Source organism: Lonchura striata, chromosome 2 (assembly GCF_046129695.1).
Source record: "Lonchura striata isolate bLonStr1 chromosome 2, bLonStr1.mat, whole genome shotgun sequence".
NCBI lineage: Eukaryota > Metazoa > Chordata > Aves > Passeriformes > Estrildidae > Lonchura > Lonchura striata.
In genome coordinates, this window is record NC_134604.1 from 15,449,140 (window position 1) to 15,473,488 (window position 24,349).

Consider the following 24,349-nt stretch of genomic DNA (forward strand, 5'->3'; position numbering starts at 1 on the left):
CTACTTTCTCTGACCCTATCTCCAACTCTCACACAACTCGTGACACTCTCTCCAGAGTCCAGCCCCAGGTGGGTTGGATTGGCCATCAGGCTCAAACAATCCTCACCAGAATCCAACCAAGCACTCACCCCAGGTAAACAATTCTCCAAACACATTCCACATAGGAAAAACAAGGAGCAGAAATAGAAATTGTTTTCTCTTTCATTTCCCTCTGTGCACCTCTATGAAAAATCCTGAGAGGGAGAGAAATGTGCTTGTCACAAAGCACCACACCCTGCACTCAATAGCTCAGTCTGGGATTTCTGTTAAACACACAGCTACTAATTGAAAGTCATCATACCTCACACTAGTACTGCCCAAAAGGCATTTTTTTTTTTTTCCAAGGAACTCCTTCCTTTGGCTACCCCTTGACCTGTTGGCTACTTGTCCTTGAGGATGCTCTGCCTAGGTCCCTACAGCAGATGACACAGGCTTGAAGAGAGCACATCCAAAGTTTCCAGCCCCAGGCATCCTCTGAGAGCAGGGAATGGATCCAGCTGAAGCTGGTACTCCTGGGTAGGTGGCTGATCTCACCACCAGTGGACAAAAATCCCCTCACACACTTTAAAACCAGTTACTGCAATAGTCACAGCCATGCCCATCAGCACAGCTTTTGTGCATTTGCTTCCTGCTCACATTCTGAGATATTTACTCTCTTCTTCAAAATATTGATGTGTGTGCCAGAGTCCCAGCAGAGGAATTCCTGCTGTTACACTGCACTTAAAAGCAAACCCTTGCCCTCAGTAGGGTGGTGCCCAGCTAAGAGCAGGCACTTGCAGTGTCTGGGGACTGGCAGCAGCATCTGGATTCCTGCCCAAGAGCACAAGAATCCTGATGATTTTTGGCAGAAGGTGGCACCAAGTGACCTATCCAAAGACAATCCCTTTGGGATCCCATTGAGGTCTGTAGCTCTAGTCTGGCAAATGATATTATAATCTCACACAGTAGCCTTGGAAGGATATTTTATTTTTCTAACATCCAATCTAAACCTTCCCTGGAGCAACCTGATATTTCCTCTCATTCTGTCACTCATTACCAGCAGCAGAAGCTGAACCCCACCTGGCTCCTTTCAGGGAGCTGTCAAGAGCAGTAAGTGTCCCCTGAGCCTCCTTTTCTCCAGGCTGAGCCCCCCCAGCCCCTCTTCATCAGACTGGTGCTCCAGACCCTTCATGTTGTGTCACACAAGGAGTTAAAGAGTTGACACCATTTATGCTCAGCCTTAGATCACCAATGAGTTTTCAAGAAAACAGGTTAATGCAGACCTTTGCAGCTTCTTTTTCTCAGTGGTTGCCAATAACCAATTTACTCTACAGTCCATGATTAATTCTTACCTTAAAGTAAATACCTAGGCAATATGCTTGCAATAGCACAGAGGTTGCTCAGAAACTATTGCTTAACATCCCAAATTAATTGGAAAATTCACATCTTGTTTTACTTTTCAGCAAATTAAACCTTCTCTCCCCAAACCTGTTTCTTGTGTACCACTCAGGGAAATCTGAAAGTGTCTTGCAAAGTGGAAAGTATATAACAAAGTCAAAAAAAATGAACGTCTCATCCTGATCTCCCCCAAGTTTTGCTACTTGCTAGTATTTATAAAGATTACTGGCATCAATCTTTGCTCCTCTAATGAACCTAATAAGTCTGAAATCTTCCTGGATGGGTTATTTCACCCAGCAGGCTTGAGAAGAATCAGACCCATAAAGTTTACAAAGTGATTCAGGAAATACAATGCAATAAATCAATTCTCTAACTACTATCATGGAAAGAAGAAAACACTTCATATGGTAAGGCTGAAATGAATGAATTCAGAATGTATTCAGAAATAAAGCTGATAAAAGAAGTCTAGAATACATTTCTTTATCATATAATTCCATTTGTAGCAGCTTTTTGTCTTGCTAAAAAATTAGATTTAATGCAGACTATTAAGGTATCACCTGTAAGAGAAACACCAAGTTTAGTCCTTCTTGCAGTAGTACCATAAATTCTGTTCTGATTATAAATATTTTGCTATATGTAAAGGGTTGTTCATGGGAACTTGTGGTTCCTTTTGAAATACATGTGAAACCTGACCATGTTTAAACTAAATTAATGTATAACATCTAGCACAGTCTATCTAAAAGCAGAAATGCAAGAGCCTAGATGTCTTCTGTATGGACAGAAATGCTTGTTTATATACTAGAAATGTCCTTTTATGGCTGTTGCCTTGGAAACCATTACTAAAAATGAAAGTTTTGTCTCCAAAAGCAAAACCCACATAGTACTCATTTATCCAGAAGTTTAACTTATCTTTTTCTGATCAGTCTGGAACACAAAGATTTGCAGTCAAATGTTCCTGGCTTTTACTTCCTCCTTCCTATTCTAAAATGATATCTTGCTGTAAATTTTTTGGTTTCAGGTAACAAACAGGAATCAATACTTTTTTTCCTAAAAAACCTCTCATCAAAGACATATTTACATCCTTTGTCTCAATAGGTTGGAAAACAGAAAAAATACATTTACACAATACTTGACCACTGCATCATAGATATGAAAGTCTATTTTTGGCTTACAGTGTATTGTAGATAATTTCCAAGGAAAACATCCAATTGTACCATTCAGTTTCTGACACCAGGACTAAGACAAAAAGGGGAAGATAAAATAATCAGTTTCTCCTGAGCACTGACAATGCTGTACAGGAAGGTGTGAGGCTAAAATACCACTATTCAATATGCAGACCCACTCTGTGGGTTTCTTGCAGATACAGGTACAGAAGTGTTATCAATAAAAATCTCTGTGGAGAGGCAACATGAATTCTAAAACTACCAGAATCCTTGAGAGAACACTGAGGGTTTAACTTTCACATGTTGAAAACACAGTATGGAACTGAAGGGTTGCTATAAAACCCTCTAGGAATTTACATTCACACATGGCCTGCTCTTGGGAAAATGTTCATGAGAGAGAAAACAGTCAGTGCCAAAATGATGGGCAGCGAGAGCTGCAGGAGGATTTGGCACCCAGTGTGGGCTTCTGGCCCCTTCTGTTACCATGAAAACCTTCCCTGAGTCCTCCACAGCCACTGTGCCAAATCTTTCCTTCTTTGTGTCCCCACCCTATTTTGGTCACAGTTGTGCTGAGTCCTTTGAAAAACTGACCGGGTTTTTGACTTCCTGCTGAGTGTTCCTACAGAGAAATCTGCTGGATTTGCTCAAGGGGAACAAGACCCCAGGGATGGAGCCCATGGAAGGCAGGAGCATCCCACAGAAACCTGGCTGTCCCCAGGTCATACAGAGTGAGTGCAACACAGAACATGGACTGCAGCTCTCAGTCTGCCTCAGGAATGAGGGAAGGACACTAGCCAAGGACCACAGGTGACAGGAAAAACTGGGCAGGCTCTGCCACAATGACTAAAACAGTCAGTGTGTGAGGACCCACTTGCAAGGACAGGAAAGCTGGAGTTGAAGGAATAAGTGATTTGAAATGCTTTCCATTTCCCTTATACCTGACTCTCTTGCTTTGAATTCTTCCCATTTACAAAGTTTTTAGTTCTTTATCACAAGGGTACACAGTATTTTCCCACTTTAGTTTCAAAGCTTTTTGATTTTCTTTGGGGGGGGGGTTCATGGTCAAAATAGATTCACCTTGGCTGCCTGGCTGACACAGGGACCTGCCACTGGCCATCAGCCTCTGTGACAACCCATCCTGCTGGACATGCTCCATCTGGGAGTTGAGCACCTGGCTGCAGCCTTGGCAGGGTGGAGCAGTGGCTCTGAGGCACTTCTGAGTCCTACACCTACACCAGGCTCTCATGTTTAGCAGCTGGGAGAACTGACAGGAACAGGGAGCATTTCAACAAAGCATTTCAAGGAAGTCCTTCAGCACAGGTAAAGGAAAAAAGGAACATGTCATGGCACTGTTTGTTTTTTTCACAGCATAGCACTTCCTGATTAAAAGCAGCTCTAGCCACGATGACCAGGACAGGCATTAACTACTCTATAAAACAAATTGTTCTGTGTCAGTATCCAGCAGAAAATTACAGGAGAAATAATAGCTGAAATTCTCCAGTTCTCATTTGGTCTTGTTTCTGTACCTCACTGGGAGAGGGTTGCCTGGCCATTCCCAGTGCCTGGCACCAGCTGGGCCCAATGACCTGGGCTCAGAGCTGAGAATGTCACTTGACTCCTGTCACTGGGGCACTTGGTGCCAGCTGAGCTCCTCACACGGGCCATTAGCCAGCCTCAGCCTTCATGTGAGAACCTGCTCAGCTGCAGCCATGTTCATCTTCCCTTTCAAGCCTCTTACTAAGAAGCAAAACAGGTTGTGAGAACTAAATGAAGGAATCTCTGCTATGAAGTAAAATCTGGGGTCTTTCCCCCCCACCATCTGGCATATTAAAACCAATAGAAAACCTTGCAAAGTGACTTGTTGTCCTCTAGGTCAACTTGCAGTTCTGGATAGAATGTCTAAGAAATGGAAGTTTCAGCAAAATTATCAGAACATCTCTATTTTAGGCCTAAACTAAAACTAAATATATATTCTACATATATAGATATACAAGATCTAAAATCCCATTACAATATCTAAATTGAATTCAGTAGATGCACCACAATACTTATGCAGTACAGAGAAATTAGATGAGTTCCTTATTTTGGCCATACCTCACTTTTTAAAGTGGAATGGAAAAAAAGGGTAAAAGAAATTATTTAATGCTCATTTATCTTCTCTATTACAATTCTGTCACTGTGTCCTATCAAGGGAATATACAAATTCTGCCCATTTTGTGAGAATAGTAATGAGAACGCACTCTGCCTCTGAAATAGTTTTAGGTTAAACAATAGAGATGAAAATTACTCAAAAATCAGCTTGCAATTAACTGTTGTGATAATAATTGCATCTGAAACGTAGTTTGGTATCAGGAAAAATGTTGTATTGGGACTTGTCATTTGTCTTCTTCACGTTCAAGAATTTTTCACTTCACTGGAACCCCCCTACAACACCACAAACCAAAAAAAACCCACCCCAACTCCCCTCACCCAAATCCTATTTTCCAGTTTATTTGCATCACATAAGGAATGAAGTATTAATAAACTGAGACCTAAACCATGCAATGAAGATCCTACATGTTCTGCTAGAAGATAAACTTCAGTGAAATAAAATTAAAATTCTAATTTATGAATGCTAGGCTTGCATTGGCAGTGTGCTTCCAACAGTGAAGCTGATAAGATTCTCTCCTCCCCCATCTCTCTTTCACAAGCATATCCTTGTAAATGAACACAAATTGCCAGAAGAGGACACAACACGGGAAAAGAGCCTCCACAGCCAACAAAACCACAAAGAACGAAAACGGTCTCCCACTTATACTTGCACATTTGCTTAAAATAAACTTTTGCCAAAGTTTATTACACATCCCTTAGCCAAAAATCAAAACAACTTCCCTTAGCACTGCCATGCTGAATCACATGACGGAGAAGGGAACAACGCCAATTCCAACTGTCCTTCCTACGGCACAGATAAAACTGGAATAGAAGAGGCACCAGGCAATCATCTGCTCAAGCTAGGTAAGAAACTCACACTTGTGGTGTAGGCGGCTTCGGGGTCGTCCTCCAGCACCCGTGACAAGCCGAAGTCGGAGACCTTGCACATGAGGTTGCCGTTGACCAGGATGTTGCGCGCCGCCAGGTCGCGGTGCACGTAGCCCATGTCCGACAGGTACTTCATGCCCGAGGCGATGCCCCGCAGCATTCCCACCAGCTGGATCACCGTGAAGTGCCCGTCGTGCTTCTGCAGGGTGAGAAACAGCACAGCTACTTCCCGTTCCTTTCGTGCCGCTGATGGCGACACAGCCCTTACTCCAGACACTTCTGTCACCCGTCCAGCAAAGCTGCCCCCGTGCAAGCTTGTTTTTCCAAGGACTTGAGCTGCTTGCAAGTGCATCCCACCACATCTCTCACTGTGAAGCTTATCCCCCCTTCCTCCACATTTTCACACATTTCACAGTCTTCCTACTGACAACACTGAATTGGTCTCATACTTGGTTACTATGAGCACCTTCCCCCAAAGCTATTTTTAGGAGGACACAAATTTCTTCACCTATGGCCTCAAGAAACAAAGAACCCTCTTTTTATTGTCTCAGCCTTGATTGTCTGTATTGAGATACTGCTGTTACCTCACTTTTATGGTACTTTTTTGGGGAGAGTTTATTTGTTAAAAAAAGAAAATCCAAAAATCACCTGAAAAAAGTGTGGGGCTTTAACTTGTGTTGCTTGTGCACATAACACCTAATCTCTGAATGCTAGATTAAATGGGGTGGAATTCAAGGGTTATGTAGGTTTGCCAAAATTTTCTTGGCAGATTAAAGTTAAACTCAGACCCATGAATGCATTAAACATGTTCTGAAATCTACTGGAGTTGAACATGTAAATAAGAGTTATGCCATTAACTGTGCTTGCCCAGCTGGGCAGCCTTGCTGGGCCTCAGTTTCTCCATCTGCAGCATCAAAGTTAATCACTTCTTTATGTCCTGCATCAGACAGCTCCTCAATTACATGGCAGTGGGGACATACACAGAAACGTGATTGCAGGCTGTCTGCTTTGTTCAGACCTGCCCTATCTACCATTTGCAGCAGACTGCTTGCAGGAGTATTTTTATGACCTCAACTGGCAGCCATTCAGCTTCTCATGGATTATTCAGTGACCCAAGGCTTTTTATGTTCACAGGAACAGCCAAACAAAACCAACTCCTGCAAACAAGTTAACTTTCCATTGTCACTTTCAACACCTTTAGCATTGGGCTACAGACAAATAGCAAGTTCTGATCAGCATTCAGGACACTACTGTTGCTTAGCTCATGCATTTAAGCAAAATGATTTTTATAGGGAAGTTCAGCAAATTCATTAGATTCAGCAAAGCAACAGGCTGAACTATGCTTAGCTTTATCCCTGCTCAGCAAAGTATTTCAGCATTCCCATAATGATTCAATGATTTGGGGTCTATATCCAGCTAGTCAGGATATGAACATTTAAAGACTACGACAAAATCAGAAAGAAAATGGTAAAAGGAAGACACACCAACACACCTTGTCAGCTAGATGACCTCATTGCTTCATTATACTTCTCAGCAACATTTGTACTGAAGGAGCCATGCCAAACACCACAGCCACCTCCCAAGAAAGCACATTTAATGACACTTCTTTGAAACCAGCTATTTACAATGGATTTAGAGCATTTTTTTTCCCCTTGAAAGTGTCAGTATCTTATACCAGGACAGTGAAGTTTTCTGTCTCTAAAATCTCCACACCGAAGTGGAGGCAGCTCTCCCAGGTAATCAGGCCACCCCCTCCCTCCTTGTCACCATCAAGGCCACCGACGAGCAGCTGGCTCTGCAGAGGACACTCAGCTGAGGCTCAAGACACAATGAGTCCCAGACTACCAGTGACAGATGTTTCAAATAAACTCATCCCATCCAGCAATTAAGCAAAGAGGGACAAAAGATTATGTTCTTAACTACTTTAAGCTGCTTCCTGTAAAGGAAGGACAGGAATTCTAGCCAATATTTTTGTAATGAGGCCACATGGGATTTCTGGGTTTGCCTTTTATTTAATAATTCCAATTGTTCAATTGATTAAAAAATTACAAAGCTGGTTGCAAACAGGGAGTACTCTTCACACTTACCATGTATGGTTACTTTTTTTTCCAGCTAACTGTAGAATTAGGATTTGGAACAAAGTGCCAGCACCTGATTTTTGCAGAATGACAATTCAAGCCCCTCTCTACCTCCACAACAAAGCACCAAACTAAACCAACCCCTCAAATCTCTAGATTTTGCCTCCTCTTTAACAGCTCCATTTTTTTCAACAAACCTCAGAGTCATCTGCAGCACCTCCCTTAACCTTTTTTGTCTACTTGGATTGCAAGCATTCATTCCTTTCTTTTTTAATTTCTGCTCTTTCAAATCTAGACCATGCTTGGCTGATTTTTCATAAAACATAACCTTTTGTCTGCTCTTTCCAAGTCTCAGTACTTGCCTTACCAGTATAACTATAATGCCTGAGTTTAAAACAAGCTTGTGCTTTTGCCATTCTCTCCATCCTTCTTTCAAGATTTTTTGGGCTTTTGCCTTGACACAAAAAGTTAAAGCATCTTATCTTCACTGTTAAAGAAACGACAGACTTGCTAACATACCAGCTGCAATTTTATTCTGTCCTCCTTCTCCCTCTGTATGTTTCTTAGAATCCTCTACTGCATCTGCTCTCCTCTCTCTTTTCTCATGCTTGGTTTTATATTTTTTCACTGCCAGCCTTGCAGTTGGACCAACTACATTTTTACTGTCAGCAGAACAGTCTTTCCTCATCAAGTCTCTTTGTAATCACTTCTGCATCAGTTTCCATGCCAGCTGTATCCCCTTACCACCTATAAACCTATCATTCAATACATCAAAAATTTTTTGACGTAAGCTGATTGGGATACAGACTATGAGCTATATTTAACCTTTGGAAAATTCAGCTAGGTTTATGAAATTACAGCAGGTAGAATCTTACCTCATATTTTCAGCATTTTTCAAGCCCCCAGGTACAATCCTTTGGCAACTTTCCACTATCTTGTTTCATTCACTTGGCATATAGGGAAATAAAATGCTCATCTCACTGATAGGATGGTTGTTACCCAGGGCTTTATTCTGATTCCCATAGCTTAGATTTGAAATATGTTTTTGATAGAATTCCCACTGGGCTGTTAAGGGTGTTAATCAATACTGGCAGCAATTCAGACCTCAGTGGACTCACCACATTTATCCTATCATCCCATTAAATTTTAATCAAGCTTTGATGGCTTTGCTAAATAAACTTTTCTGAACAGCTGGGTATAGATGCAATATCTGAGTAGTTGCTCTTGCATTTACAGTTGCTCTTGCAGCCCTTAAAAATGCCCTGAAAAAAGATCTTTATTCAGCTACAGTTTGCTCTTAAGTACCTCATGTAAGTGAAATATTCTCCTTGCGTTACAGACCTTTCAGGAGCACTAGCTTATAATGGGCTCCTGAAGAAGTTCAGCTACTGTAGGGGAAGAAGGAGGATATCCAGAATTTCTTTCATTGCATTTTGCCCTCCCGTTTTCAGCTCCAGTGCCCAGTTGAGTACTCTTCTACAAGCCCATGGAATTTTTCTTCAGAAGGTTTTTTCCATTTCACTCTCCAGTAATCTTTTGGAGGCATGCCCACTGGATTTTTCTGTATTGTTTCTGGAGTTCCATCTATTCCAAAATCCACTTCATGTGCCAAAGGACTCAGATCACTTTTAGGCCTTTATCTTCTGTGCAGGATTTACTACAGGTCTAAAAATTTTACTGCAGATTATTTAGATCTCATCTTAGATGGAGAACAGCACTGAAAATGGTGTGTCTGTGTCTAACTTAGATCATATTCACCACTGACACTGGTCACTGGGTGAAATAAGCAGTTTTGCTATGCATTTATTGTTACAGTTTTACTGTGCAAAGTAAATGGTGAAACTTTGTCAAGATAAATCTTCCAAAATTGAAGTTGCAGCTTGGTAGTTCCTGGAAGTGTAACTCATGCTTCAAACTATCATGTGTCACACTAAATTTTTTATTTTTGTTACTAAATGAGGTCAGCTGATAATTTCTTCTTCATTCAGCTGTTGACAGAGTTCCATGCAGACTTAATTACTATTAATAGATTCCATTAATTCAATTACTAATTACTTTAGTTCATTTTAAATGCTAATGAGTGTTTCTACACAGAGTGCAGAACAGCACTACCCCATACTTCTTCCCATCCAAATTCCATTCCCTCCACACATGATGTAGCAGAAATTTCATGAAGATCATATTTCTCTGGCTGCTCACAAGCATCTCATGTGAGAGTTTTGAAGCCTTACTGAAGCCAAAGTTTATAGATCAACTGCTTCTCCTACAGCCACAAAGCCTGAGCCCTGCTACAAAAGGAAACCAGAACTGTTTGACAGAATTAGTTCTTGACAAATCTATGGCGGCTCACACTTATCTCACTGTTATCTTTAAGATGTGTAGACTTTGATAATTTGTTCCAGAAATCTTACAGTAGTTGACATTAAGCTGACTGGCCTGTAATTTCTTGGCTTCTTTTTTCGTCTCTTCTAAAACACATTCAAAATTCCTTCATTTAAGACATTAGCTCTGTTCTAATCTTCTGATTTCTCATTTCTTGACAAATTCATAAAGAGCACACTGAGGCAGTCCACATTACCTTTCAAATTCTTTTTGCCTTCAAATACAAGACCATTTGTAATAAATTTCTTGTTGCTTGGTACTAAGAATATCTATGGCATTTAATGTCTAAGTAAGAATATCCACATATTACAAATTCCCAGTATTTCTAAATTAAATTCTCACAGCAGCATCAGAAATGCTGTTTTATACACCCTTTTAGGAGGGTAGAACATTGCTTGAGAACAAATGCTGGCTCTGTAGCATCAGTGACAGCTTCTCAGTGCAATTTTAGGTCATTTAAATACATGCTGCTTACAATTTCACTGTTAAGGTAATGCAGTCTTTCAAATTCACTTTATAATTGCTCAATATAATTTTAGTTAAAAAAAAAAAAAAAAAAAAGTACCAACAGTTTCCAGGTTTCCAGTGCAGGTTTTCTGTTTTACAGACTGATTTTTGAATGCAAAATGCCACCTTTATCCTGCCAGAAAAGGAACATGCCTCCAATAAATTAAAATGCACATGAATACTGCATGGAAAAGCAAAAGAAGGAATATTAGTTCTAAGTTCCAATGTTTTTGCCTCTCTGAATGCAAATAAATAATAACAGGAACCATTAAACTTAGGAAAGGCCATCTGGCTTTTTTCCCCACAGCCTACTCTGTCTGGTGAGGCCATGCTAGATAGATATACAACACACACTTTACAACACTGTTTCACAGAATTTGCTGCAAGTGCTCATTTTTGTCTTCTCTCACTTTCCCCCCAAACTTGCTAAATGTGTCTGCCACAGCATCTAAACTGTAGCTGAAAAAAGGGTGAGTGTGATGGCAAAGCTGCTCTGAGAATAACTTCATAACGATTACTGCGAGAAACAGCAATATATCACAATATTTTCTCTGTCTAGTAACACTTATCTTAGCCTCTGCTAGGCCAGCTTTGAGGGATTAAAGCTGAATTCCAGGGTTTCATTTGCTGTACAGTCTGCTGCAGCTGGTGCTCTAAGGCAATTAAGTGTATTTCTTATAGACTCTTATAAAGAAAAAAAAAATATGTAGCAGCATTTTCACTTCCTATGCTTGCCTGTATATAAATCTAACTTTTTTCCACAAGTATTTTAATTTTCTGAAGTGAATGGAAATCCATCAGCAGCAGTTTTGAGTAGGAAGAGGAGAATTACTATGGCAAACAGCAACAATGAAGAAAGGAAGGTGGTGCTGTGATTACCCCTTCCTTTTACAGCTCTGAGGTTCACAAAACTGTGGAAGACTGGAGCACCTTTCAAACTTAAACATCTCTGTCTATCCAGCACACCTTGGACACGGAGCAGGAACAAAGCTCTGGTACTCTGCAGCTGCAGAAAAATACTGAAAGAAGTTCAACATTCTGGTGATATTTTTTGATTCATTTTACGTGATTCTGGGTAGCCAACCACAAACCTCCTCCAAAAAGCAGCTTTCAGACATGTTCCTTTTCTGTGTTTGAATCCATGCCCACACTGCCTGGTGCATGAGGAGGTGAGCACAGACACAGCCAGCTCAGAGCTCTCCAGGAATCATTCTTCCCAAGAAGCCACCTCACCTCCTAATCACCCTGTTCCTTTCCATGTGATGCTAAATCAAATTATTTTAGCCAAGAATGATCCCTTAAATGGATCTGTGAAAACAACATGGAGCAGATGAGATTTTAACTTGAATAGCCCCATGAATCTATGAGGCACAGGCTTGGAGAGTGGGCTGAGTGGGGGATGATGTGTTGGGGTGAAAAACCCAACCTTGGGGAAAGGACTTTTGTAGGAATTATTGCAAGCATTTTATAGGCTTGGCTCCAACAGCCATCTCCAACCCACAGCAGGGCAAACTGCCAAACTGCTTGCTAAAAAGGTTTTGTGGGTTTTCAGCTTTATTTTTCTCTTCTTTGTGGTTATTATGCATCTCTCCTGGTTGTCTTTCTTGTCTCTTCTGCAGCCTGTATCCATAAGCCCAAACACATCTGACTGCAACTGCCCTGTCTAATCACTAACATCTTTCTATCAATACAGAGAGCTGCCCTTTCAACCCTTCTTGCCTTTATTATTTGCCTCATATGCCTGCAGAATAAAGGATTGCTGAGATCTCCATGACACGGGCAGGTGACTAAAACATGAAAACAATGTACCCCATCCAAAGTCTGTGTGAAACTAGTAACAGGAAAATCTGTCTGGGTCTCCTCAATTCCCAGGGTTAGCCACTTTCTTTCCAAGCACAGATTTCCTCTGTCTGGAAGCTGTTGGTGTAATGCTGGAAGAGGCTTCTAGCCCCTGAGGAAATACTTAGCTGGAAATCCACATCCTTTTTTCAGATAAATCTCTGCAAGCATTACCAGAAATGAAGCCACATGAACCTCATTTCTGGTCAGACAATTGTTTCATTGATGGCAAATTTCAGGTATGCTTTTGTGGGATGATAACCTACATGGCTCAATGTTGTATGATAAAAACCTCCCAAAGAAAACTACTAAAAAACGAAGTTTCATCTTTTGCAAATGAGTTTTAGATAATTGTGAAAATAATGCAATATTTCTGAGGAAAATTCAGTGTCAAGTATATCCAGCAATTTAGGATGTCTGATGATGCACAATCACTGAAATTAATTACCATCATCTTACAAAATTGGTTCTAATTAGCTGATGCCTTCCCACTCCAGAATATCTCTGAAGCTGCTTCATATTGCAAATCCATGCCAATGTTTTTTACCCAAAAAGGCAACTTTAGCAGCTGGCATACAGGATACTTTGTGGGGTGGGGAAGACATAATTCAGCTGAGCTTGCTGTTAAATCCATACAAATAGCAGAAAGTGGGCACTGCTGTCTCTAAAGCAAGGAAATAAAGACTATTTAGATTTTAGGGGTGAGAGATGAAAGTGTGGGGAGAAGCTTCTGATTTGTGGCACAACCTGTACTGGCATGAAAGCAAATATCCCACCACGGCTGTGAGGAGGGCGATGGCAAATGGAATTATTCCTCTGGAATACCCTCACGTGGCTCACCACAGAATCTCACTTTGAATTTGTAAGACTGACCCATTTTTGCAGGCTTTTGGAGAAAGACAGATGGAAGGATGTGCTGGGGAATTTTTGCCGGTTGTGGTATGTGGGGAAATATTTCTTATGGTCAGAAATGGACTTTTTTCCCTCTGTGTAAAAACACTTTGCACTGGAACAATTGATTCCTTTAAATAATAAGAAAGACAGACTATGTGATAAGCCCTTCCAAATCCCACAACATTTGTTATAGTCACTGAACGCCTTTCATTAGGATTGCTAAAGATAAAGCCTCTCTGCTGCTTTGTATCTTCACAAAAGCTTTTTAAAATGTGGACTTATATCTGCAGGAAACAACTATTATTAATGAAGCAGCTGGATTTCTTTTTAAATAGGTTACTTTGCAGCCATTTGCTCTGCTAATTATAAACAGAAATGCTGACATATATCTACAGTGCTTTGGGATGTTGAATATTATCTAAAGTACATTTAAAAAGCATTTTAGAAGAATAACCCATATCTGAAGTGTGAATTGAAGCTGTAAAATAATATACATGAAAAACAGCTGCAGAAATTATTAGCTCACATTTCCCCCCAGCAGTTCTGCTTCCAAATATATCTGATGCAATGTGAGAATCATTGCTCCACAGTAACATCATAATTCTGCTGATGCCACTTTCTATTAAAGTATCCTAATAAGTAGTAACTGTTCTGATACATGAATGGATGTGAAATAAACCTGGAATATAGATATCACACCAGAGCAGTTCAGAGAAAGGTAATTCTCTCTCATGAATTATTTCAGGACTTGGTTCTATTCTCTTCTATGAAATTCTCCACACACACACACATATGCAGAGGACAATGTTTCAGGCCCAGACAAATCTTCCTGGGGCACTGCTGAAAAATCACAGAGCAGGAAAGCTGCAGGTAGTCAAATCAGGGGCAGTTCCTGTGCTGCAGATGGACAGAGAGATGAGCCAGAAAAGGAAAGAGGAGTAATTTTTAAAAACTGCCTAGTGTCCAAGACATGGATGATATCAAATGCTCCATAAAAAAAATTCTTTTGAGAAATCAGCAAATTCTCACAGGAAACTGCTGGTATGTTTCTGACAACATAACGGATATCTGCCATTTTTCTTGACAATGGAAAATAAAAAAAAAAATTATTTGGGAGAGTCGGTGAGGAGGACAACAAAGAAATGTCAGAGAAAAATTCCTATGGAATAATCCAAACCAGAAGGCAAAGAGAATCAGGGTCTGGAGGTTCTGTGTCAGTGGCTCTGCTGTACTCTCAGGGCTGCATCCCTTGCTCCAAATGCTCTTCTCTGGTCACTTCCCCTCTTCCCAACAAGTGCTGCCTGCATGACTTTCTCCCCTCTCATGTAAATCTTTCTGAAGTGCTGGCTGCTTTTCCCTCCTGCTTATTCACTTTTTTTTTTCTCTAAGCAATTCCTTCCTCCTGCTACCACAGGTGAGCCTTCAATCACCATCACCAAGATTTTAACATCAATATTTCCACAGCTCCCTGTTGAATGTCTCTCCTTTGGGATACCCTTCCAAACAAGTTCCCAAACCCACAGGTCCCTGACTTCCCACAAGCCCAGATTTAGCATCCTGCAGGATGGAAAGGGCAAGGCAGTGGGGCTACTGAGGGCTGGTGTTTACTTTTAAGACAAATCTGAGATACTTGACATTAAAATTATTTCCACAGGGTCTTAGGTCACTGGGTCTCTGGAGCATTTTCAGGGGTTCTGTTAAAAATGAGACTATTTTAGGATAAGTTTAGCTCACAGAGGGGGGTCATCCTTTCTTTTTACATTTCTAAAAAGAATTCAATACAATTTTGCTAGCATATTAATCACATTTTCTGTAGCCCTTTAATGTTTACTAAGGACCTTTGGGGGTTAAATAATGCCAGGACATTTCACCCATGAACTGTTTTCTAATTCAATTTGTTAAATGCAAGTAGCCATAAATGTTATAAATCAATTACTGAGTATATTCTACGCTTCACCAACCAAAAAAATCATAACAGAGTATTTTTGAAGGTGATTGAGAAAAATGAAGCACTTCCATAAGGCCAGGCATTTATGCTTCAATTTATCTTTTCTTTCACAAAAACAATTTGAAATACATTTTGCTAAATACAGGAACTACTTTTGTAGAAGAAATCAATTATATTCTGAAGTTTAAATCTTCCTTTTTTCCAGCCATGCTCTAATGCATTACTGTACTTCAGAAACGTACCCTGGGGAAAAAGCTTCTATTCTTCACCAGAAATCCATGAATAACATTATGTAGAAATTAATTTGTGATAAATGATTTAAAATCTTAACCTAGAATGGTTTCTGATTCAAATGTCATCAGAAAATGGCACCTCACCCGCAGGAAGGAGTCAAGGGATCCGTTCTCCATGTATTCAACTACAATCATTACTGGTCTGCCTGCAAAACAGCAAAGAGACACATCAGGATTATGGACATATTATGGGGCTTTTACAATTCGAGCTGTTCTGCACAGGTTATTCACAGTAGCTGAATATATAAAATATTTCCAAAATTCTCATATCACATACACAATTCCCTGTGTTACTCCTAGGAATTATTTTCTATGCACTTTTGTTTTTTTCTTTTGTTCTTACTGGATTGCACATAATTCACTTTGGTGTATTCTCCCTTAAAAAATGATCAAAGAGCTTCCTATTTCCAAATAGAAAAACATGCTGTGTAATATTTTGCAATGTATCTGAATTAAGGAAAAACCAAAATATTCATAAGCCATGTCCAAGTAATTACAAACTAAGAGTCAAAATTTTTCTCTCAAAGAAAAATCTCAGTGACTTAGGAACGAACATAGGAGACAGATAGATGGGGTGTCACAAAAAAAGTTCTCCTAGATCTGCTGTATGCATTGGGTGTGTATAATCCAGAAAAACACTGAATTAGTATGTTGTAAATGCCTAAAATATACACAGAGTTACTCAAATCAAGGCTTTGCTCAACCAGCACAGTCCCAGGGTGGCATCATATCCAAAAGCAGAACAAGACATTGAAAGGATATCCAAATCTGAAGATACACTTTTGAAATGTGTACTTACCTTAAATACCAGCTCACTGTTGGTATCCTTCAAAAGAAAAAAAACCCTCTACAAGTGCTTGACAGCAGAGGGGCAATCAGGCTGTCAAGCAGGCTACACAGCAATTGTTAGAATTATTATCACAAAGCAGCCATTCTATACAAAAAAATTAAGAAGAATGTTAATAAGATTAGGAAGGAGGTGAAAGGGCTTAAAATGGCAGCCTTTTCTTTTCCTGGGAATGCCCATCTCTTCTGGGGTTTGTGGGAAACCAGAGCTATGCCAAGTGGTGACACTGAGTCCACCATTTCATTTCCTCAGCTCCACACTAGCTGGGCCAATATTTCTCAAGCCCAAAAGAAGACTCTTTCATCACTTTTTTCCCCCTCTTCTGCTCAAATTATGTTTGTGATTTTCTTGGATGAGGGGATGAGAAACAAAACAGGGCTTAGGGCTAATGAAGCACAGAAGGCCATTTTGATTGTTCCAGCACAACTGTCCATTTCTGTTCAGTTTGGTTAGCAGTGGAAGTGTTTATTAAACTGTCCACAATGTACAACAGGCCACAGTCAGGTATTTCTCCTGAGCTGTTACAGTTTGCCTTCAATCTAAAAAAGTGAATAATCCATTTCTGTGTTTGCTCCAACATGTTGACCCAGAGTTTTGGGTTCCTGATAATGCCCATTCACAGAGCTTAGTCTAGTATTGTTGTAGTTCCAATCAATATTCCCTCATTTCCTTGAAAAAAAATTTGTGATTATTTCTGTATTGACTCTCATGTTCACATCTTCCATGAATAAAACATTAAACAGTGTTGTCGCAATACCAATTTTTTCTGTGTGTGTGTGAAAATTCCCTGATGCCTAAATAGTTTTTATGGATAGCCCTTGCAAGTCTGAAGAATAACCAGCTTCTTTCTTTTTTAACTGAATGTTTAGTCTCAGCTGCTGATGTGCATCTGCCACCAAATAAATTATAATTATCTGCACCCATTGGTTTTAACCTGGGTTTGCATTATAAACTTAAAAGATGCATCACTTAAGCTCTTAGAGATCAGAGCATTTTAAAAAGTCATGTTTCCTTTAGTTCAATTTGCTAATGATGACTGGTTGTACAGCCCACTCTCTTTAATTTCAAGCGTATGAATGCCCCAGATTCCCTTACCTTTATCATTTCCTTACTGTCACAGGCCTGACACCTCCACATGAAGGGAAAATCCTAAAATCTAGAGAAGTAAACAAACTGCAGCCTGATGCTAGAGAATCTTACACTGTGCAAAACCCTCTTGAACAAGTAATAATTTCTGAATTGATGTAGACAATAACATTTTTCAATAAACAGGGGTGTAAAGCTGGCTTTCAGATGGCATATTTGGTCAGAAATTCTCTTTCTGGGTAAATCAACAACACCTATAGACCTGTAAAACACATGTACAGAAAATTTGCATTTGAAGGAAAGGACAAATGGAGCTTTAAAACAGAACCCCTGGCTTCCTGTGGGCAATCCTTTGGCACTCTAGACTTTCAAGAAGCTGTAATTTTCTCTAGAGGTTCACAGGCTCTCATTGCAGCTTTTATGCTCCTTAGATTCATATGGTTCAACACAAATTATTTCATACTTGCTAAACAGAACTATTAATTTTTCTACATTCTCTCACAAAATATTCCTCCCTCCAAAGAAACCCCACCTGTACTTCCTTTTGGTCAAACCCTATGCTCCTAGGTTAAAGTAACTATGAAATATATTTATATGCCTTAATCTGTGGATTTAAAGAAGATATTTTGGGGTATTTTTTTCCTCATTGGACAATGAGGTTTTAAAGCACTCAACTTGAGTGACTTGAAATGATATGTCTTAACAGAAAACCAACTCTTCCAAGTGACAGCACAGGAATAGCACTAAATACACCAAAAAAGCAGTATTTTCCTTCTAACAGGTTGCTGTATATCAGAAAATCAGCATATCATCAGTAAATTTAGTCACTTAGTCTGATAGCTTCCCACTCTCTGTATCACTTGCCATGCTACCTAAATTTCAAATGAAATTGAGGTTGGATTGTGTCAAGACACCACAATGTGTCACTCCACCCAGAAAATAAACCCGGCTCCATCACTTGATTATCTTCAGCAAAAATCTTTAATCTGGACACAAATTTAAATTCTCAAATAATCTGGTCTTTAGTGTGACAGCACTTGATAAAAGCCGCCTGATTTTGGCTGCAAGTTTAATGTATCTCTGGAACTATTTATGTATTCCAAGCCAGACTGTGACAGTGACATTTTTAGTCAGCACAGTATTTGTCTTTGGAGCACCTGTGGATTAAAAATGTCTCAGCTGTTGTTAGGGTGGCTTGAAGACATAGTAAAAAACTCTGGAACACAGTAGAATCCAGTGGGAACCTTTACCATCAAAGTAGCAACACCGGTTCTATTGCCAGTGTTATCCTTTACAGAGTAGTGCAATTTGAGTCCAGAAAAACTTGTATGTGCTGGACCACTGTACAAACACAAAATACTGCTTTAGTTTTAAAGAGCACTACAAAACTGACTTTAAAAATAATACTGGGAGATTTCCAAACTAGAGTAGTGTTTGCATCTAAAGAAATTTTTAAAAAAGCTATGACTTAGACTATGAAAACTCACATTGTTCTCATGGCACTAAGAATTCCTCATCCTCAAAACAAGAACAGGAATGAGTAAACTGGAGCAGGGCAGAGAAGTCTCTGAGACAGAGAAGCAATCTTTGATTATTTTATCAAGGGGTAGGCTAATGCAAGGCTGGAAGGTATTGAATTATTTTCCCAGGATTGCTTACAGCACACAAAAAAAAAAGGAGAATAAAGAGGTTTAAGGACAAATAGCAGCGGGATACACCTGGGATAGGAACACACCCATCTCTAGTCCAAAAAATTGCCCAGTTCAGGGAAGTGTTTCCACACGGATACAGGAACAAGTACAGGAGAAGGATCTGAAGAACTGAGTTAATTTTGCAGTCAAGAGCCACACAAGAGAAGGAATGGAAAAAGGACATGGAAAAAGGTGTCAGCTGAGGGCTTGGAACCAAGAAGCTGCAAACTGTGGGTGTTGCTGGAGGAGAGCACACAGCTTCTCGTTTGAACTGGGGGAGGATGAAATAAAAATGTCTGAAGCTGGTTCAATGATCAAATCAGTCAAACAAATCAGACTCGCAGCAGTTTTAGATGCTGAGCACTGCTGGAGTGGGGAGTACTGTGGGAGAACAGAGCTTTTAAAGCAGAGGAATTATAGTGTCCTAAGAGCCCTAAATATAGATTTTACACTACAGACATCACATTTATAATCTGCAGCACATTATAACAGGTGTATCATTTTGCTACATAGTTAAGGTAACAACATGAAATAATAACTGTATTTATACATGACACACACACTGATACCATCCCCACATTCTCTATTCTCAGAATTTTTGGGAAAGCATAAATATTCCCGCCCCAGACACATGTGGGATATTATCTAAAGCAGTTTTCCCTCTTGCATTTGGAGTAACTGTAGCTCTGGAAGATCCATTTCAGAGTTCCAGCATCTCAGAAAGCCACACTGACCACACAAGAGCAGCACTGGGGCTTGCCATGATGGAGGAAAAGGACAGCAATTCAATTTATCACAACTGAGATGTATCTGTAGAAGGGGCAGGGGCTAGTCACTGTTCTCAGGTAACTCCTGCCTTGTGACAAGAGGCTTTGGACAACTTTCCCTAAGAAAGTTCTTCCTTGCAGTTCTCCCACTCAGCTGCACTAAAGTGCCACTCAAACAAAACCAGTGAAAATGACAAACAACCTGTATTGATGTCATGCCACCCCAGAATATGCTGCAATCTTGTATTTTCCATTGATCAATCTGCTTGTCATTTTTTTAATAAGGAGGAGTGCAAAAAAAGAAAAAAAAAAAAGAAAACAAAGAGCCATAAATTGCCAAATAATGTAAAATACCGATTAAATCTGAAATTCACATTATATATATTTTTAGTTTTTTTTTTCCCCACAAGATTTTGATAGCATGCAATTTAATTGAGTGCCAGAGTGATGAATAAGAAGGAGAATCTAAAGTGTCATATCAATGACAAAATATTCAGCTTGTTGTCTCTTGTTGTCATTTTAAATAATGCAGCAAAGCCTCCTTTAATGAATGTTTTATGTAAGATTAATCCTCCAAAAAGAATAGTTTGCACATGTTCTTTTTCCACAGACTTACAATGAAATCTCTAATACCAATTATGGGGATAGATTTGTTAACAAAAACATGATACTCATTCTTTCACTTAAAACAGCCCAGATTGGCACCTGTTCCCTGGTTCGTATGAGAAAATGTTGCTCCACCACTTCTGTGGATCAGAATGCACATGGCTCAGGAAATCACCTCCCTATCAGGCATCTCTTCATTCCAAAGCCTTGTTCTGCTGTTGGTTGCCAGGGATTTATCTCCTGCTGGAGCAGAGATAAGCCAGCCCCAATCACAGGGGCACAGCCTGGGTGAGGGCTGTGCCTTCCACACTCCCAGGGAAATGCCCCTGCCTTGGGAGGCTCCCCTGGAGCTCACAGCTGCTCCATTCATTACACACCCCTTCAAACCAGAAAAGCAGAGAGCTACTGGCCATGGCACTGCAACTGCTTCTTACCTGTCATCACTAAAATGCACCAGAAAGAATTCATTTCAGTGAGTTGAAAATAAAATTTCCATAATACAAAACAGGTAGGAGAAGGAAGGAAGGAGGGAAGGAAGGAAGGAAGGAAGGAAGGAAGGAAGGAAGGAAGGAAGGAAGGAAGGAAGGAAGGAAGGAAGGAAGGAAGGAAGGAAGGAAGGAAGGAAGAAGGGAAAGAAGGAGGGAAGGAAGACTGAAAAAAAGCAATTAAAAATAATTCTGCCACTTTGCATTTTTGGTTTCGCACTGTTAGCCCACACCAATTCACATGAAGCCAATGTGAATTTTACTGCAAGCTACTGCACTTGAATTCTTGACTCACATGACAGAAGGCCCCTGACTAAGACCTGTGTCCAAGCAGCATCAAAAAAATAGAAGTTGCAGTTCCAAACTTGCAAACCATAATTACATCCTGCTACCACAGGAAATCCCATAGATATAGCCTATTTATCTTGCTCCTAAAGCACTTTGGATTTTCTCATGTCTATATACCAAATATCATTACTTAATTTAGTTTAGTCAGGAGAAGATACTTCTGCAAAATCAGTTGCTATCAATTCAAAACACACAAATGACCATAAGATACTGTTTAAATGTTAGTGAGGCATGGCCACACAGCCACCACTGCTACCTGAAGATTTATTGTATCCACAACATAAACCTGTTTTCCTGTAATTATACACTAAATGCTTTTCCACTTACTACCCTGTGGTCCACTGGCAAGAATTTATACCTGTTAGTATGTTCTAGAAGCCAGGAAAAGTCTGTATATATATGTAAATATGTAAAATATAAAATATTTTAAAATATAAAGTATTTTAAATATTAAATATTTATAAAAACATTTCTGGTTTGAGAATCTGCAACCTTGTGTTGCAGGCAGCACGGCAAGTGGCTCTACTGGCTCCTCATGTGACAAAGGGAGAATGGGCTTTGGACAACAGAAATTTGAGGAGTCCTGCTGCTCCTGCACACCCTAATCCACATCAATCCTCCAGTGTGCCTACAGAAGATATTGAGGAAAGCAAAGTGGAACTGTAAAAGAGAAAGCAGCTATGTTGTTTCCATTACTTATTTTTTGACCCTTATCTTTCCATGAGAGAAGCAAGTGAAATGGCAGGAGAGAATAAACCAGAAGAAATAGGGTTTTTTGGCACTACTTTGGGGTTGGGTAGGTGAGAGAGAAAGAATGGCTAAAATTATATTATAGAAAAATAGCACTTTTGCTTTAGCACTGAAACAAAGAATAAGAGAAAAAATCATAACAGATAATGCATTCTGTTCAGATTCAGTTCGAGAGACTTTTGCCCAGCGGGATGAATAAAAACAATTCACCTCAGTTATTTTATAACTGAAATTCAGCATTTTTCACTTAATCTAGTGACATCACACCCTGAAGCTCCTCAGTGCTCAAACCAACCCACATCCTCCTGTGGAAAGAGCAAGGGAAGTTCTTTGGTTCAGAATTAGACCACAGAGTCCAACTGCATCAATGATCACTTGCCCTGCTGACCCCAGAGCACATAAAAGAGTTTAAACAATGTGAAATCTCTGCCCTGGGGGCTTCTGCATTTCATATTCAGTCTGCCACGATTCATAACAAGTTCTTAGGGAACACAAGAAGCAAATCCTACTTAACTTCTCTTGTGAATTTACCTAGTATCATAGGGGCATCATATGTAGAAGCTGTAAGCTACAATGTAAATTTGAAAAGGAGCAACATTTAAAAAAAGCATACACAAGGTTACAATGAAATGGGGTTTTGTGCTTTCATAAATAAACATAATTACATGGTTCAGGTATTATTTCAATCCTGTTCTAAAATGTCATTTCTTGTTTATTCAATATTATGCCTAATTGAGAAGTTGATAAGATTCTGACATGACTTCAGGATATCCTTTGTGTATTTTTCCATTTACCATTTGAGCTGTTTTGCCCCATTTCCCTTTAGTCTACATAAAGATTAAATATCTGTGACACCACTGAGCTATAAAAAACTCATGATTCACCACTCTTCCTTTATGATCAAAACATCATTTCTCATGTGCAGAAGTAGTGGGGGTCACACATCAACACTCCTGAAGGTTTTGGAACCCACAAGGAACTTTTGGTTGTAACACATGGGCTGCTAAATCCAAAATTAAGAAAACAAAACATCACAAGTCAGGGCTCTGACAAATACATGATGCCCTGGACCTAACATGACATTTTTGTGATGTCTTGGGGTTTTTCATCATTTCTCTTTGAGGGTTTTTCTCTTCAGAACGTGAAGGCACACTGTGCCAAGCTTCTCCCTGCAGCTCTGATTCTAACTATGTGTCACAGACAGGTGATATGAGTCTGTACAGGACTGTCTAGCCTTCACCAACAAAACAAGCCACCTAAAAGGGCTTTTTAAATAGCAGTGTGTAAAATTCAGATTTAGGCAGATTATTTCCCATACTCAGTATTTGAGCCTGAGAATGCTACTGCAGCAAGTTGAATTTGGTGAAGGCATACTGGCTTCCTACCTAAAACAGACCTGTTTCTCTTGTTTCTCCTGAAACAGCTGTTTCTCCTGCCTCCCATCTCACAAGAACAAACCAGTTCTGATCATGCTTTTACATCCAGTGTTTTACCACTGGCAAAAAAGGGAGTTCAGTTTTCCCTTAATTTTGAAACAAAGAAAATCTGTGTGAATCTCGTTCACAAATATACTTCTGTGTATATCTGTCAAGTTCCTCCTGCTCTCCTCTTCATATCTTTCTGCTTCTGTTGGCAGGCAAGAGAAACTTTCTTCAACTAACATGCTTGTAACAACAAATTTCCACTATTTCTGTAGTCAGATTTTTAAAAATATGCAGTAGTAGTGTATATTATGTAAAAATGATCACATATGCAAATACTTTTTTTTCTAAACTTCTAGAATTTAAATGTTTGGAATTCACCTGAGCATGAAATAAATATTTAGCAAGGATGAAGAATGAAAACTTCCTTTTACCATGTCCTGCACTCAGAGCTTAATCCCAGTTTTACAGTTCAGTTTTAACCCTTTTTAACCCTAATGAACTAGTATAAAATATGTTTCTTTCAGTATTAATGCTACTTGCTGCTCATCCTTATTTTGGTTCTGAAGTACTCCCTGCCTGCGTAAGGGGAAAGTCCATCTACATTTGAACTTCTGTTCTCAGAAAATACATGCCATGATGTATTAATTATAGGGTTTATAAGGTAAACATTCCAATGGAACAGCACTGAGGCTGGCAAGAATAAACTGGAAGAGCCACTTGGCTCAGGTATCCCAGGAAATACATACGCAATAGAAAAATCAATTTGTTAGTCACTAGGAAAGGGTTAGCAGTTTTCATTTAACAACA

The 24,349-nt window shown here is 39.7% G+C and overlaps 1 protein-coding gene across 4 annotated transcripts in view; it reads right to left on the reverse strand.

Moving 5' to 3' along the window:
* Window positions 1-24,349, reverse strand: part of EPHA6 (EPH receptor A6) — a 382,744-nt gene that overhangs the window by 45,390 nt on the left and 313,005 nt on the right. For all 4 annotated transcript variants that reach the window (XM_021550127.2, XM_021550126.2, XM_021550124.2 and 1 more), the window contains 2 exons: window positions 15,623-15,684; window positions 5,587-5,796 (listed from right to left, as the gene is read on the reverse strand). In XM_021550127.2, coding sequence (XP_021405802.1) covers window positions 5,587-5,796; window positions 15,623-15,684 — 272 coding nt within the window. The remainder of the gene's footprint in view (window positions 1-5,586; window positions 5,797-15,622; window positions 15,685-24,349) is intronic.